Source organism: Kwoniella dendrophila, chromosome 11 (assembly GCF_036810415.1).
Source record: "Kwoniella dendrophila CBS 6074 chromosome 11, complete sequence".
In the NCBI taxonomy this organism is placed as follows: domain Eukaryota; kingdom Fungi; phylum Basidiomycota; class Tremellomycetes; order Tremellales; family Cryptococcaceae; genus Kwoniella; species Kwoniella dendrophila.
In genome coordinates, this window is record NC_089486.1 from 955491 (window position 1) to 968399 (window position 12909).

At 38.4% G+C, this 12909-nt stretch overlaps 6 protein-coding genes across 6 annotated transcripts; 4 read left to right on the forward strand and 2 right to left on the reverse strand.

The window, feature by feature from the left end:
- Positions 1-454: 454 nt before the first annotated feature.
- On the reverse strand, positions 455-2432 carry L201_007912 (uncharacterized protein; the record flags this gene model as incomplete). Its single annotated transcript, XM_066223614.1, has 9 exons — positions 455-706; positions 797-903; positions 961-1062; positions 1122-1298; positions 1365-1391; positions 1453-1844; positions 1914-2072; positions 2136-2194; positions 2256-2432. The coding sequence occupies 9 exons, from the start codon at positions 2430-2432 to the stop codon at positions 455-457; spliced, it is 1452 nt and encodes a 483-aa protein (XP_066079711.1).
- Positions 2433-2842: 410 nt separating this feature from the next.
- L201_007913 (uncharacterized protein) lies at positions 2843-3884 on the forward strand (the record flags this gene model as incomplete). The annotated part of the gene is made up of 4 exons (XM_066223615.1): positions 2843-3061; positions 3184-3455; positions 3599-3655; positions 3737-3884. 4 exons carry the CDS (start codon positions 2843-2845, stop codon positions 3882-3884), a joined length of 696 nt encoding a protein of 231 aa, XP_066079712.1.
- A 779-nt stretch (positions 3885-4663) lies between these two features.
- Positions 4664-5850, forward strand: L201_007914 (uncharacterized protein; the record flags this gene model as incomplete). The annotated part of the gene is made up of 3 exons (XM_066223616.1): positions 4664-4790; positions 4884-5479; positions 5626-5850. The coding sequence occupies 3 exons, from the start codon at positions 4664-4666 to the stop codon at positions 5848-5850; spliced, it is 948 nt and encodes a 315-aa protein (XP_066079713.1).
- Positions 5851-6764: 914 nt separating this feature from the next.
- On the reverse strand, positions 6765-8224 carry L201_007915 (cytochrome b-c1 complex subunit Rieske, mitochondrial; the record flags this gene model as incomplete). Its single annotated transcript, XM_066223617.1, has 4 exons — positions 6765-6963; positions 7086-7230; positions 7474-7785; positions 8023-8224. 4 exons carry the CDS (start codon positions 8222-8224, stop codon positions 6765-6767), a joined length of 858 nt encoding a protein of 285 aa, XP_066079714.1.
- Positions 8225-8746: 522 nt separating this feature from the next.
- L201_007916 (uncharacterized protein) lies at positions 8747-10339 on the forward strand (the record flags this gene model as incomplete). Its single annotated transcript, XM_066223618.1, has 8 exons — positions 8747-9010; positions 9124-9166; positions 9258-9508; positions 9586-9642; positions 9727-9790; positions 9866-9966; positions 10057-10085; positions 10276-10339. The coding sequence occupies 8 exons, from the start codon at positions 8747-8749 to the stop codon at positions 10337-10339; spliced, it is 873 nt and encodes a 290-aa protein (XP_066079715.1).
- A 327-nt stretch (positions 10340-10666) lies between these two features.
- On the forward strand, positions 10667-12786 carry L201_007917 (uncharacterized protein; the record flags this gene model as incomplete). The annotated part of the gene is made up of 8 exons (XM_066223619.1): positions 10667-11849; positions 11932-12013; positions 12105-12128; positions 12214-12269; positions 12353-12396; positions 12459-12527; positions 12611-12629; positions 12719-12786. The coding sequence occupies 8 exons, from the start codon at positions 10667-10669 to the stop codon at positions 12784-12786; spliced, it is 1545 nt and encodes a 514-aa protein (XP_066079716.1).
- Between the last annotated feature and the right edge of the window lie 123 nt (positions 12787-12909).

Here is a 12909-nt window from a genome sequence, read left to right on the forward strand (position 1 = left end):
TCCGGATAGCATAGACTAAGGAAGAAGAGGATGATGAAAGGAAGGAGAAAGACCCGATATGACAATTGAATAAAGGAAGGATCCAAGAAATGGGTCTTTGCTACATGTTTAGCTAAATGACATAAGTTTTCCATAACTAAATTGTTAGCATCATGAAGTGCTTGATCACGATCAAACCAAGACAGCCGGCTTGTACAGCTGAATGCTAATAATATAAGGCATAGCAGAATCAGCTGAAATATAGTCATATCAGTAAATCGTTTAACAACACATTCCTTTTTCCATAAATATCCTTTCAAACTCACTAAGCGAGGTCAGCACACACCCAGTCAAACACGCCATCCCCTCACTAGTGTATTTTTATCATGAAGCTTGAATATCGACTCTAGCGTGCGAGTCCGATACCTCCATGTGACAAAATGCATGTAGGCCAATGGGTTTATGGTTTATCCTTCTATGCCTTCTTTTCATATACACCTTTGATTTCCATTCTCTTCATTACGCTCTTCTTGTGAGTGACAGCATCATATACTAAATGAGATAAAGATACACCTTGACCTGAGTTCTTCCATCCGTGCCATGGTAAAGATGGATCGAGAGCATCGCATTTATTCAAGTACACTGTACCGCATTCCAATTCTCCACCGATGTGGTGGGCTGCAGCATGTGATTGAGGATCGGTAGGATTTGTCCAAATAGATGCGGTCTGAGCAAGTGAATTAAATATAGTCAGCAAATCTTAGTCGTATTAGGTAGCAGGCAGTGATGAGGCGTGTCACGGAATCTATATGCTCACCAATCCATAAATTGAATCGTTCATCAATTGCAAAGCCTCTTCATCGTTTTCTACCTTCATTATACCTACTACAGGTCCGAAAGTCTCCTCATTCATAATCTCCATACCTATATCAAGATTCAGTTACCGTTTCACAATCCAAAACTTGTCAGCCGATAACCCACTATGGTTCACGTTGGTCAATACTGTTGGTCCTACAAGAGTTGTGCCTTCTTTTGCTTCGGGGAAATGTGATTCGTCCAGGACGATTTGCGCTCCAGCATCAACTGTTATGAATGAGAAATTCAGCGTCAATCGCTGCGATATAGGTCGTGGACGAACTCACCAGCATCTTTGACTTGTTTTCGAATTCTAGCTGCACTAGCTACACTGACTACAGGACCGATAGTTGTTTTAGGATCAGATGGATCACCGAGTTTATATTCTTTAGCTACTTCTACAAATGCCTTGACGAACTCGTCATAAATTGCGGAATGTACGTATATTCTTTCAATCGAACAACCTATAATGGGGGATTATCAGTAACAGAAGAAATAAGAAGAAGCATATATTCTCAAGGCAGACTTACACGATTGACCAGAATTGAACATGACACCTATATATTCGTCGTCAGCTTGTGACCGTTAAATTCCATTGATCGAGAGAGTTGAACTCACCATCAACAACTTGCTCAGCAGTCCACTTAATATCTACATCCTCTCTGACATATGCAGGATCATTACCACCAAGTTCCAAACAGATACCTTTGAATCCTTTACCTTGACTTGCAGCTAGTTGAACAGCTCTTCCACCTGGTACACTACCTGTGAAAGAGATGAAATCGATTCTTTGATCTTGGCATAATTGTGATAAAGTTCTTTCTTGAGTCAAATGGACTACTTGAATTACATTGTTAGGTAATCCAGCTGATTGCCAAGTTGATACCCATCTTTCAGCTGGAGAAGGTGTTTGAGGTGCAGGTTTGATTATTACTGCATTTCCTGATAATATCGCTGCTACAACTGCATTGACTAAACACAAATGAGGGTAATTCCATGGTGAAAGAACTCTAAGAAAGTGCAAAAGCATAGATGTTAGCGGTAAAGCGGTAAGTGACATCGAAATTTGTGCAACTCACGCTACGACACCCAAAGGTGGTTTTGTGATCCACCTTTCCATACCTTCTATTTCAGGTTCTGACACGGAGATTGGGGCAAGGGCTTCAGCGGCAATCTCTACCATATGTCTTGCTCTCCAGAGAGCTCCATTGATTTCTCCTTTACATTGAGAGATTGGTCTACCCGTAGTAAATATCGTCAGCTTGGCTCCTTTGATAGAAATGTCATATTTTACAGCTCACCTTCCCATTTGTACAGAAAGATCTTCAGCAGCTACATCCCCGATGTTCTCGAATTCAGTCTGTTCAAGCATGTAGGTTAGTGTAAGCTATAGCACGGATATCAATACCAGTATAGCTTACAAGCCATTTTCTTGCTATTGCTACCTTTTCATCCAAAGGCAATTTTTTCCAACTTTTATGCGCTTTGACACTTTGAGAGATAACGTTGTCGAGCTCTGATTCTGATAATAATGGTCGAGTACAGACTGGTTCTTGAGTGTAGGGTGAGATAGTGGTCTGGATGTTGATGTCTACCATCATTAATGACACTATTGTGGTTGTGGTTGTATACGTTGAAGAGGAAGTAAGATTGAACAAACGTGAAGATAAGAGCTAACCCATATGTATTTATCTATAAACTGAGGGATTCTGGAGGTCGTCTAACTATGTGATGACGCTTAAGCCCATTTAACCGAGATAAGCTATGGTGGAAAAGATTACGTATTAGCTTTAGTTGCTTCCCCTCCACTCGTTTACCACGTGCAAGCGATAATTGATTCCGTCACAATTCTTCGAATTTCACTTTTTTCAGTCAGCGAGAATTATATTTTGGGTTTAATCTTCTATTGACAGGAGTAAGAGTGAAATCTACTAAGATCAAAGTTATTTTGTAAATCAATCAATCTTCATAAAGTTTAACAAGAAAACCGGACAGAAAAACATACAAGATGGCTCCAGAATCAACACCAAAGAAAGAAAAGAAAGATAAAAAAAGAAAATCTGATGCAGCTGAATTAGCTGCTATACCACCTACAGAAGGTACAGCAAGTGCTGAAGCTGTAGCTATGGAAGTTGATGGTGATAAATCATTAAAGAAACAAAAGAAAGAAAAGAAAGAGAAAAGAAAGAGTTTAGCTGCTGGAGAAGCAGAGGAGGATGATAAAAAGGTAAGCGAGGGCATTCAATGAATTTATCTTTACAATTATCGCCTAGCCAAATGTTGGAAGTACAACGTAAAGAAAGATCTGGAAAGAGCTGAATTATTGTATTTGATTACTTTAACTTGAAGGGAGAGTTCACCGTACCTTTAGATGCAATTTCACCAATCGCTTCACCATTAGCACCTAAAAAATTATCTAAAAAATTATTTAAAGTAACTAAAAAAGCATCAAAAGCAAGACAATTGAAAAGAGGTGTAAAAGAAGTTGTAAAAGCAATAAGAAAAGGTGAAAAAGGTTTATTATTATTAGCTTCAAATATTACACCTGTAGATGTAATTTCACATTTACCTTTATTAGCTGAAGAAGCTGTTGGTGTCGAATACGTTTGGGTTTTAAGCAAGTAAGTTATAAAATACAGATTCGATTGATATTTCTTAACTTCCAATACCTGTTATATTGTAACATATAATCATATATACCTGATTTCATCTGTATTCACAAAACAAAGAGCTACAAAAGCTAATCATGCTATTATAAAAACAGGGAAGAACTCGGTCAAGCCGCTGGAACAAAACGAGCTACATCGTGTGTACTTATTAGGTAAATTGAATTTCCAATTTGAACAATCAACTACACTTGATATATATGGAATGATATACTAATATGATTTACAAATTTCAGCTCTTCGCCAGCCAAACGACCAACACCAAAAGATGGATCAGCTACCAAAGGTCCATCAGCAGAAGATCTTGCTGAACTCAAATCAAGTTTAGAAGAAGTAACTGAAGAAGTCAAGAAACTTGAAAGTCCAGCAGATATCAAATACTAGATCAATTTGTGTGTATGAGCAGAAAGATAGATCGGAATTTAGTATAGATTGATCATGCTTCAATTGTGATCTAGCGTGGTGGATAGAAAGTTGCCCTCATTAGTCTTCTATTTTGACATTATTCATATATCTCATTTCACTTCATTTCCTTTGTTGGCGTGTATGTATTCATTCTCAATCTGCCAAAGGTTCGAATTATCATCAAGGTAATATATGGACCTGCTTTGGGATCGCATTTCACACGATTTGCACATTCGGTTTTAGAGTAGAATATGCTCTTCCCTGCCACTAAAAGTAAAGAAGGCTTGAAGCATTACTGTTCATCATCATCGATTGGATTGATCTTATTGCAGCTCAAACCCATAAATGAAAGATGGGCTGTAAAATGCTCGTTGTCGATGTTAAAATGAAGCATAGCATGAAACATTCTACCTTTAATTTATGCATTCCTCCTCGACAGAACGGTCTCACCGTAGCGAGGTATAAACAATTCGCCTCAAAGTTATAATTCCGTTATAAAACTCCGAGCTGCTACCGAGGTCAAGCTTATTCGCGAGACTTTTGAGATTTCTGAACTTTTGAGATTTACAACTAACTACATGTTATTATTATGTTATATGCTGTTGTACCTATCCAAGAGCTAACCAGATCAGATTTGACATTGACTGCTTAGTACACGCACATACGATATCAAGTGGTCATTCAGTGTATAATCACCCTCAAAACAAGGAAGAACATATTACAACCGATAAAATCGACATTCTCGAATACCTAAAAAGATGGCTTTAGCTTCTTCATCATCTTCGGTCGTGCGATCAGCCAGACAATTAGTCAACCCTGTTATATCAAGTGGGAATGTCAGTAATAGAATACCCAAAGCTAAAAGATTAGTAGCTCTTCCCAAAAGTAAGTTTTTTTCACGGAAGATCTTTCAACTACTGTTCGTTGAGAGACTTAAGTAGAACGAAACTGACTAAATGTTGTACATGGTGAAAATAGCTATCAGACCTTATTCAGCTGCAGCGGCATTAGCAGAATCCTCCAATCAATCTTCCTATCAAACAAGCACTTTCCCTTCATCTTCCTCATCAGCAGCATCTTCATCAACAATACCATCTTCTTCATCATCATCCAGACCATCTTTCTCAAATTCAAGATCTAATCAAAGATATACAAGAAAACCGGAACGAAAATTGACTGGTCGTGAAGCACAAATATTTTTAAGTAATTTATTGGGTTTGGAAGGGGATAAACAATTTTCAGAAGAATTATCATTACAAATATTAACACATAAATCATTTAGATATTCACATAATATACGTCATTTTTCGTCCAACGATGAAAGCGAAGTTGGAAATGAATCACATAATTCAAGATTATCATTTATAGGTAGAAGATCATTATCAACTTTTTTTACATTGTTTATACATGATTCATATTTGAATAGTAAAGATTTCAAATTAGATGCAATAGATTTTTTAAAAGGTAAATCTTTGGAAGATAGATTAGATAATTTGAGAGATACGAGAAATTTAGGTAGATTGGTTGCTTCAAATTGGGGTTTAGCGGATGTTGTTAGATGGGATAGAAACGAGGTAAGTTATTGATTTTTTTGATTCATCTACTATGCTTGCGATACCCTTAAGATATTGGATAAATTCCAGAATGGTAATCATTCTGTTCATCCCTCTTGGAAAAATGATACAACATTACTAATTTAACACAATCCTTTGACATTTAGACATCCCGAGAATCTGGTGATTTGAAAATATTAGGTATGGCAGTAGAATCAATATTAGGTGGAATATTTACAGAATTCGGTTCACCTGCCGCACAAAGAGCTTTCCATTCAATGATATTACCACATTATATCCCACAATTGAAAGATCCAAGATTGATTGAAAGAGTTCTGAGTCAAAAAGATCAATTAGATAAATCTGGTAGAGGTATTGTTCTAAAAGCATAGTCATATCATATACTTGGTACGAAAAGGGGTATCCAAATTTATCGGATCGAAGAAAAGGACAATTGGAAGGAATTTAGCTAGAATATTCATATCACACTTCTAGCAATTCCTTGATTGTCAAGGGGCAGGGCTATGGATATCAGACAGCTACGAGTACGGCTCTAAGCTGTCTTGGGATCGAGCAGATGGAATGGGATATATGGTAAAGAGGTATCTCTATATAGCATAATGATGATGAAGCATGAATACAACACACCAATTTTGCATTTACTATTTTGCCCTCTTGCGAGGCTATGATCACATCATGGCATCTGCATCGATGAAGGTATAGAATATGTTGAATCCAACCGAGAGCCTTTTATTTCATGACATCCATGATCATCACTGACTTCATAAGAGAGATGTTGACGAAGTTGAAACAATAAGTCGATTCTCTTGGCGATTTTTGGGATTGCTGGGAATAGTGTGTCAAAATCAAGTTTTAATGTCCAGGGCAGCAAGCTAGTCAGAATAGACAAGTTTAGATTTGGTTGTATTTTCTCAAATCTGCCTTACATACAGTCCTGTGTATCGTCCTTTGACTGACTGCTTTGTCAAAGTGAACCGATCAAAAGCCTCAAGACCAGACTCATAGTGCTAACAATTGAGCCGCGGAGTGAGTGAATATCAGATGTAAAATGCGTTCCACTCTGACTTTGAAGGTATTGATCGATCGCAGACGATGAGGAAGTAGGGCCATAAACGATCGTCGAGTCAGTAATGGTCACGGGGACAAGCTGTGAACTAGAATTTAAGATATATATCCAGAAACAATGCGTTGCATATATAGAGAGAAATCTGAGATACCTTTTCCCTAGTTAATGACTATATAAAAAATCCATCTATATACGTATATTTATGTAGACTTTTTGTTTTTAACCAATGACGATTTTTTCATCATCATCATTGAAAGCGTATTCAGGAATTTCAAGGTTTAATGGTGCGGGACCTCGTCTGATTCTACCTGAAATATCATAATGAGAACCGTGACATGGACAGAACCATCCTCCGTAATCACCTGCTTCACCAATTGGTACACAACCTAAATGTGTACATACACCTAACATAACGAGCCTGGAGAGGGGGAAAATGATGATTAGCGATCGTTAATTAATGTAAGTAATATAGTAGGATGGATATGGGATGATTATTAAGACGTTTTGTTATGAAGTGATTGAAGTGAACGCAAAACCCACCATTCAGGTCTTTGTACTCGATCATCATCCTTCTCTGGGTCTCGTAAAGATTTAACGTCAACAGCGTTGGCTTCATCAATTTCATCTGGAGTTCTGTGTCTAATGAATACTGGTTTTCCTCGCCATTTGACGATAAGGTTTTTACCTATAAGATCATAAAGTAAAGTCAGCATTGTTGAAAGCTGGTGAAGTTCGATTGCGTATATCCACTCCAAATTGAGATATCCCATTCCTTTCTCTAGCTTGAGTATGTCTACGTTAATCTGAATATATCCGATTTTGCGGGAAGATATACTCTGATCATCTTCTTTGTACAATTCTGAAGCCCTAAGACCTCATTGATTGTGGCCGCTTGATCGCTGAAAAAAGAAAGTATCATTAAACTCACCTTCTGGGATAGCACCCATTTCAACTTCGATTTTAGCCAAAGCCAAAACATCTGCTGAAGCAGCCATATTTGATAAAATATCTGATACAGTTGATTTAATACCTGATGCACCTAAAACACCTAAACCACCAACCATGAAATATGAAATTGTTCTATTTAATCCAGCATTTTTAGCTTTATAAGGTGAAAAATCTGGCACACCTGTTGCTGATTGTCTATGTACACCTGTAGCTGCTGCCATTGGATGTGAATCAGATTTAGTTGGTGTAGATGAAAAAAATCTTTGTTGAGTTGATGATGAAGTTGGTAAAGCTATTTCATTTAAAGAATTTACTTGTATTAGTCGACATTCGTCGTCTTCCAATCAACAGAATCATTCTTCCATTTACAAGCTCTCTCATTTGTTGCTCTCAGTCAACCTTCATATCACATTTACACAATATGTTCTCGTTCGATCGATTTTTTTAACATAACTCCAAAAACCTCGATTTATCCCATATATATCCACGATCCTTATAATACCTTTTCATTCAAAACTCCCATACTCACCATTGGTTCTTCCTACATGTCCTCTAACGGTAGATTTGAAAGCGAATGATTGAGGTACATCTGATCTAGCACCTGTTGCACCATGATGATGACCACCTCCTAAACCTGTTGGGATGGCGTGGTTGATTCTTGGTGCAAGTGGTACACCTGAAGCGAGTGTTCTAGAGGTTGGGAGTAAGTTGACTCGGGCTAATGAAGCCATTTTGAATGATGATGGTATTAAGGATTAGTGATGATGATGATATAAGGAGGAGAGTATTAGAATTAAAGGTTTTTTGTTTAAAGCCAACGGTCTATAGTTGTGGTTGTATTGGATACACTCTACACTCTACCCTATTAATCGGAACATCGTTGATTCGTCGATTCCATATTTCATTATTTCAACATTTGATCCCATCCCATCCCATATTCCATCTCAACCACTCATAATAATCACCTATCATAACACACCGTACCTCTATTTCCGGAAAGTTCCGATTCGGAATATTCACTTGTGGCACTCTACTTCAAGTAAGCATGGTATCCACGCGTCGTATGGCATTACCCTAAAAGCTAGTCGCGTCGAATGACAGTCATGTTCAATTTGACAATAATAATGACAACAACAATAACAAATGTAGATAGATGCAAAGATGTCAAACAGCAAATTATAACGGGTGATACGGTTCATAATTATTGTTAAAACTATCGTTCGAACTAAAACGAACAGCATCCAACACTCAAAATGCCTCCTCCACATCCTTTAAGACGAATATCAACAGGTTCATTATCATCTTTAGCTAGATCAACAGACCGAAACACATCTTCAGCATCTGGTTTAGACCATTTAACAGGAGCAATGGTAGATCTGTCTGATGAAGTAGCTACCTTATCTTCGAATATACAGCAGATGACTGCTTTACATGACGCTTTGGGTACTTTTAATGAAGCTTTTGCTGGGTATTTATACGCGTTGAAGATGAACGCTTTTTGTGTAGAGTGGCCACAGGTAAGTTGTTGGATTCCCATATAACCGCTCGTCATATATTATCAATGGATCGATTTACTTTATACATATATATATGTTGTTCAAGGAAAAGGTTGATAGTATCATTCTTTTAGGCACCTAACGAACAGAGTTTTTCTAGATTGGAAGAATTGAATAGTGAGTGCTATAATGGTTTGATCATAGTCGTCCGCGAAAATCCAGAGGCATACCAAGTCAAGCATGTACTGACGATGTCATCCACTTCCAGTCCAAGATCCTGTACCTATCGCATCAACTTCAACAGCTCAACCACCTACACCGATAAGTGCATCATCTCGAACTTCCTCATCAGCCAATCCAGCAGATATGACATATGCAACTGCATATTCATATACTGAAGATGATCATGCTCCTGCACCAGTGACTAAACCTAGACCTGCAACTGGATTAAGAAAACCTTCTGGAAGTGTTCCAGTTAAGAAAGGTACTGCTGCTGCTGCAGCAAGGAAAAAAAGAGAAGTAAGCTATTGCTGCTGGCCTGATTAACACCACAAAACTCGTTACGCTAATTTCATCCACCTTTGTATCATTGTTAGTTGGAAATTTCAGGTATAATAGAAACTTTACCGCTTGAGTATAGAGGTGCTGAACCTGTATGTTACCGTTCTTTTATCCTTATGTCGATGCAGAAGACTATTTTAGCAGGAATCTTAACGATTATGTTTTCACTGTTTCAGGTCGAGAGGATGCGTATGGAAAAAGTGATAATGAAACTTATGGACAATCCAGAAGGTATATCGCGTGAGTGATCAAATCACAATATTTGATCATTTACATAAAGAGAATAACACACTGATAAGACTTAAATTGCACCAGTCAAAGAAATGGTATCACCACCTGATTTACCACAAGCAAAAGTGAACAAATGTTTGATAACGCTAGTAGCTAAGAAATTGGTTTCAAAACCTACAGTGAATGTGAGTTCATCAGGCGTATTTTTTGCATATTAAGCGTTATCTATGCGAGTTGGGAAATCATGAAGCTGATCAGCCTGATACCTTTATTAGAAAGTTACAATGTATAGATGGGTCGGAGCGTAAGGAGCCCTCCTTTATACCCACATGTATAATCTGCTGGTGATATCTCTATGAAGGATAGCTGGCATGAACATACAGCTCGGGATGAAAGGCGGTACATTTCTCATTTAGCTGACCCCTTCCTTCCAGATGAACCTTTATTGACTCAATTAGAGGATAACAGGGTGATCACCAAGCATTGAATTCCAGACCATTAGTTGAATTATCTCATGATCATCAAGCATCTCCAGATTGGTCTTTATTGACCAATTAATGGTAATCTGGTTTAATCAGTAGTATCCTTCCTATCCCTGATTCCAATTCTTTGGTCTGTTATCAAATTTTCTCTCTTGCTTTATCTTCGTCCTTACTACTCTCGCAGATAGCAACGACTCGATATCCCGTACTCAGTGTCATTAAAGACCAATCAGTCCTTCGTTACTCTCTCCCCCTTCCTACCCGCTCACTTGCATAGAGGGATAATCAAAATTCCCATTCCACCTCATGATCTTACAATAGTTACAATCTTTGATAGCTCTCTGTCAATCTATATCAACTGGTTTGATATAGCTCTCTTCATTCAGTATCCTATTTGGATATCATGCGTTTGTCACTCATACTTTTCCTGACACTCTCATCAATATTCACTATTCTAGCTCATCCCGCCGCAACGCGAATTCTGCCTAGAGGACTTTCAAGGCATCATGCTGCCCAACGTCTAAGTAAATGTAGACCTTCTATCACTACTGATGTCCAGTCTACCGATCGAGGTGATTCACCTAGCGAAGGTACGAATGTGGGTGTGAGTTTATGGGCATCGGAGAATGAAGATGACGAAAACGATGGACTGTCTCAGGCCTCCCGGGATAATGAAGAAGAAGACGGATGGAAACCTGTGCAGAAAGAACATTCGACAGGCGATTTTGAAAAACATCATAAAGATTGTGTTGGAGTCGAATGTCAGATGAAACACGATGATTGGGATGGTTGGGGTGATTGGGGTGAATGGAGTGGATGGCGTGAAATAGGAAACGAAGGTCAGGAGATTTCAGAGAGCTCAGGAAATCAGATATATACTGCACCTACACCTTCACCTACAGAGGCGTCATTTGTTGACGACCAAGCTGGACTTGATGCAAGTACACTTAGATCTGGTGGATATGGTCAACCTACTTTAGCAGTACAGACGATCTCGACCTCTACTCAAGATAAATCGCAACAGCGCCTGACATCTATGGCAGGCACACACAATTATTCGTCTTCAGCTATAAATGGCTCGACCACATCGCCAGTCATCACAAGTAACGCTATTGAAGCAACTAAATTTTCAACAAATTATGTCGAAGTGACTGAATGGTACACACCGCCCATTGATACTTCTTCCACTGCCGGTATTCCCTCGGCGTGGTTGCCGACTTCAACCCATCAGGCATCCTTATTACGATCAACCTCTACACGATCTTCTTTAACACAATCCTCGCAAATTGATACACCAACTACATTAACCTCAAATTTACCTTCTTCAAGTACTACGAGAATGGCAGATACTGATTGGGATGAAGGATTCACATATTCAACGGTATCAGGTTACTCATCTTCTTCAATTTTTACGTCTCTCGGACAAGCTATACCGACTTCATCATGGCATTCTAAGTGGACTAATACATGGGAACACACAACTCCTCCCACGACATCCCCAGCTGCTCCGGTGGTAACTGATCAACCTGAAGATGATGATTCAAAAACCTTTGTAGATTGTCATAATAAATATAGGAATCAATATGGTTAGTCAATCTACGTGTATTCAAATTCTTAAATAACGTATTGATTGCATGTTCTATGAATTCATATTCCATCTTTGAGTAGGAGCAAAAAATGTCTCGTGGGTCAACGAATTAGCTAATTATGCTGTAAATCACGCGAGTGTTTGTGGATCAATGAGTCATACGTAAGTGTTAAACCATTTCTGTATAAAAAATTGTGTGTATAAACATATCTTGTAGCACAAAATTGAACTAAAAGTCTTGTTTACGAAATAGGAATGGACCGTATGGCGAGAATCTGTGAGTTGATATGACAAACAATCAATGCAAAGCATCTATATCGCAGGATATATACTGAGATTACCTGACAAATGTCTTATCGTAGAGCGGCGGGCGCTATAAGTATAACCAGCTCAATAGATATGTGGATGGACGAAGCTTGTAAGTCTACTATTTGACAAATCTCATTCTAGTTGGTCATACATTGTGTGGGAATGCTAAATCGCTTCTATTTGATCATGAAGCCCAATATGATCCCGAAAATCCTTCGTTCAGTCATTTTACACAGGTATGTACAGCATATTCCCTCATCCACGTACAAACAATGATTGACTTGGTGCAAATGTGAAGGTTGTATGGCAAAGTACAGAAACGATTGGATGTGCCAAAATTGATTGTGGGGTTAACACTGGAATGTCGGTAAGTAGGACCCTACTTCTTAGCAATAAAATGATTTCTTCTTCTTGATCTCTGTACTAATATTGGAGTAATTTGTGTTAAAGGGCCAAACGTATGTGATGTGTAAGTTGCCTTCATAGAGAAGACAGTACATACTATACGATCTCTGTGGCATTACCGATTATTGATTGGTATTTATTTGGTGTTTTCAGGTGAATATCAACCTGCTGGGAATGTGGTCGGAAGTTACGCCTTCAATGTGAAAAGTAAACAATACTAAGAAGGCAACGGAAGGATCGAGAGACGACTTTATCGATCCCCCTTCGTATTTTAGGCGTTCTCATGGCAACCATCCATCATCCTTACAGCTTTCAAACTACTTGTTGAGACGGTGTACAATGAT